The 3055-nt window shown below is 40.9% G+C and overlaps 1 protein-coding gene across 1 annotated transcript; it reads left to right on the top strand.

Annotated features, from left to right (window-relative positions):
* The first annotated feature begins 221 nt into the window (after positions 1 to 221).
* LOC135469160 (sperm-specific H1/protamine-like protein type 2) lies at positions 222 to 863 on the top strand. Its single transcript, XM_064747702.1, has one exon. The coding sequence runs from the start codon at positions 250 to 252 to the stop codon at positions 826 to 828; it is 579 nt and encodes a 192-aa protein (XP_064603772.1). The 5' UTR covers positions 222 to 249; the 3' UTR covers positions 829 to 863.
* The last annotated feature ends 2192 nt before the right edge of the window (positions 864 to 3055 follow it).

Here is a 3055-nt window from a genome sequence, read left to right as displayed (position 1 = left end):
AACTAAATCTCTGTTCATCTTTCTTTCTACTAAATATTAATTTCGAAAGAAAAGGGAAGTTTAATTCCGAAAATTCACGGATTTTATACACCAAAGAAGCACAGAAAATGTAGCGAGACGATATCTTTCCGCGCACCGAGCAGCTGAATCTCGCTGACGTCCGCGCTGTGAGGATATATCAGCCAAGCCATTTGCACCAGCCATCATTCTCAGTACCATTTTACCCTTGATACACCACTTAGCTTCACTATGTCGACGCCTGCCTCAAGGTCAGCCAGTCCACCTAGGTCCGCTCCGGTTCAGAAACGGAAGCGTCAGCCCAGGCCACCACCCACTCACCCACCGTATGTGGAGATGATCCGCTCAGCCATTGCCGCTTTGAAGGAGCGTGGCGGTTCTTCACGTCAGAAGATCTTACAGTACATCTTGGCCAACTTTGATGTGGGGAACGAAACATCCCAAGTCAACGCCCGTTTACGCAACGCTCTGAGGTCCGGTGTGGAGAAGGGAGTCTTGCTGCGCAGTGCCAACGCCAAAGGAGCAAATGGGTCGTTCCGCATCGGCAAAGCCCTAGCAAAGAAAGGAAAGAAGTCACCGAAAAGGAAAGGAAAGTCTCCCAGAAAGGTAAAGAGATCCACCACCAAGAAAAGGAAGTCCCCAAAGAAGAAGGCTGCCAGGAAATCTCCGAAGAAGAGGAGGTCACCCAAAAAGAAGACAGCCAGAAAACCAGCTCGTAAACCCAAGAGGAAGTCTCCTAAGAAGAAGGCAGCTAAATCAGCACGTCGTCCTAAACCCAAGGCGAAGTCCAGAGCTAGAGCCCACCGATAAATAATAAGCCTTCTTCTGACTTATTTCCAAAGGCCCTTTTCAGGGCCAACCAAGCCTTTGAAAGAAAACGTCTATTCTAAGCACTCCCCTATCCATCTTTACTCAGTAAATACGTTTTATTTATATTTCATTTAAATATCCTTTTGATTTTATATTGAAACCAGACACTGTAATTCTGTTAGCTGCTAGGTATATTCATTGCTTGCCCTAAGTACTCTGATCAAGTAATGCATGTATTTACAACTGCGTTCAGATAAACAATTGATTTGTCAGCGCCAAACAAAAACTTCTTTGCAACTTATACATGTACAAATAAACACTTACAAGCAGGATAAATCCATATGTATGTGCATACATATGAAAATAAAAAGGTCTAACTTGACTTATCAGTAATAAATACATGTATATCAAGTGCGGCCTAATTTATTATCACCTATTTCCATTTTGTATGCACCAGAGCCCCACCCCACCGACCCCTTGAACTATGCAGGTTAAACTTGGTGCATGGCGTCAGTTGTCAGAGATATGACCTAGAAGTTTTCGAACCAAACTGTTTCGAAGAACGTGTCGATTAAATGTTTGTAAGAGCCATAAAGTAAATCTCACAGTATAAAAGTGCAGAATACTTTATTACGAATAATATGAAAATTTCTGCACTCGTTTCAAAAATTTCACATGTAAAGGAGTCACGAATTATATTCCCTGATAAATTAATATACGAAATATACGTATGTGTGCATTATATGTCTGCAAGTTATATTATAGTAGAAATTACTCACCACTGGGTACTTACTGTTCATATCACGTTTAATTCTGCCATACCATGCTTGTGTCTGCGAAAACACTTTAGGGTTTGTCTCTTTGTTGTTTTTTTTGTGTGTGTCTCTGTGTGTGTTTTTTTGTTTTGTTTTTTTTTCTTTTGGGGGGGGGAGGATTTAACTGCTGTATTTGTTCTTTCTCCCAATCTCTCTCTCTCGTTTAAGGTTTTATCAGACAAACGGAAATCATTACATCAGTATTCAGATTCCTACAGTCGCTTTAAACCACCAAATGTCATATACGTGAATATACCTAACCGTATAAGTAGGAAGAGTTGGTGATCGAAAGGAGAAACCTCTGTCTTTAAGGTATAGATATGCTTATCAGCTTGTTCCAGAGGTTATAGGTATATACATATACTTAATGTTAATTAGTATTCGGTCATCTTCAGCTGAGTCACATGCAGATGCAGATATTATACGTGTAGACAGTGGGGGTGGTAGTGTATAACTCTTTAACTCGCTGACTCATTCGCCTAAAACGTCACCCTCGATCGTTCCAACAGATCGGCCCCTGCCCTATGTTAAATTTCATCAATTTATCCTACTGTGTCGCAAAGTGACGCCGTCATAGCGCTAAACACACGTCATATATCACTTACCTCTGAACGGCGTTTGCATTTATGCAGAATTGGTTTCCTGAGATTAATGTAAAGCCTCTTTCTAAAAGTATCCATAACTGCTTGCCACACCGGTAGACTGAGAAAAATATAGACATGCAGGCCCTGTACCCCAACAGGGACATGTTTGCGATTACGATACCTTATACACATCAGCGCAATAATATCAACACAATTATTCCATCTTGTGTGTTTTATAAGCGTGTAACCTAACACCTCCTGCGTTCTCTTTTTCCTAGATGACACAGTTCTCCAGATCACAGGGTGTTCGCAATTAAATTTTGATTACATATTCATCGAGGATTGGCACGTTGACATGCCATCGAGAGAGAAATATGTGAAAAACGTTACATGAACCTTGCTGTAAAAGGTCACATCACGTCAGTTGAGTAATGCGTTGTTATATGATGGCTTCGTGGTGATGCTTCATTTTTTCCAGCTATGCGATCGACGGCTTGATGCATAGATTTCATTAATAAAAAACGGGTTCATATTTTTGTGTTATTTAAAGGAACATTAGGTGACGTAACTTTACCTTGAGATATGGGTAGCATTGACATAGCCTAGATAAAAGCATTTTGAATCACAGTTTATACAGTATGCCCACGCTGGCTTCCTCAACGTGGGAAGTTCTTTCAGCAACCTGTAGATGGCCGTGGGTTTCCCCCAGGCTCTGTCCGATTTCCTCCCACGATAATAATGATAGCCGCCGTCGTATTCTTACCATACGGCGTAAGACATCAAATAAAAAACACCAAAACATCAAATCAATGTATATATATATATAGA

The sequence above is a fragment of the Liolophura sinensis genome, chromosome 6, assembly GCF_032854445.1.
Source record: "Liolophura sinensis isolate JHLJ2023 chromosome 6, CUHK_Ljap_v2, whole genome shotgun sequence".
Classification (NCBI taxonomy): Eukaryota; Metazoa; Mollusca; class Polyplacophora; order Chitonida; family Chitonidae; genus Liolophura; species Liolophura sinensis.
The sequence above is the reverse complement of the archived record's forward strand: the minus strand, read 5'-3'. Positions and strand labels throughout refer to the sequence as shown.

Coding starts and splice junctions, on each gene's coding strand:
- LOC135469160 (XM_064747702.1), top strand. CDS start 250: ATGTCGACGCCTGCCTCAAGGTCAGCCAGTCCACCTAGGTCCGCTCCG.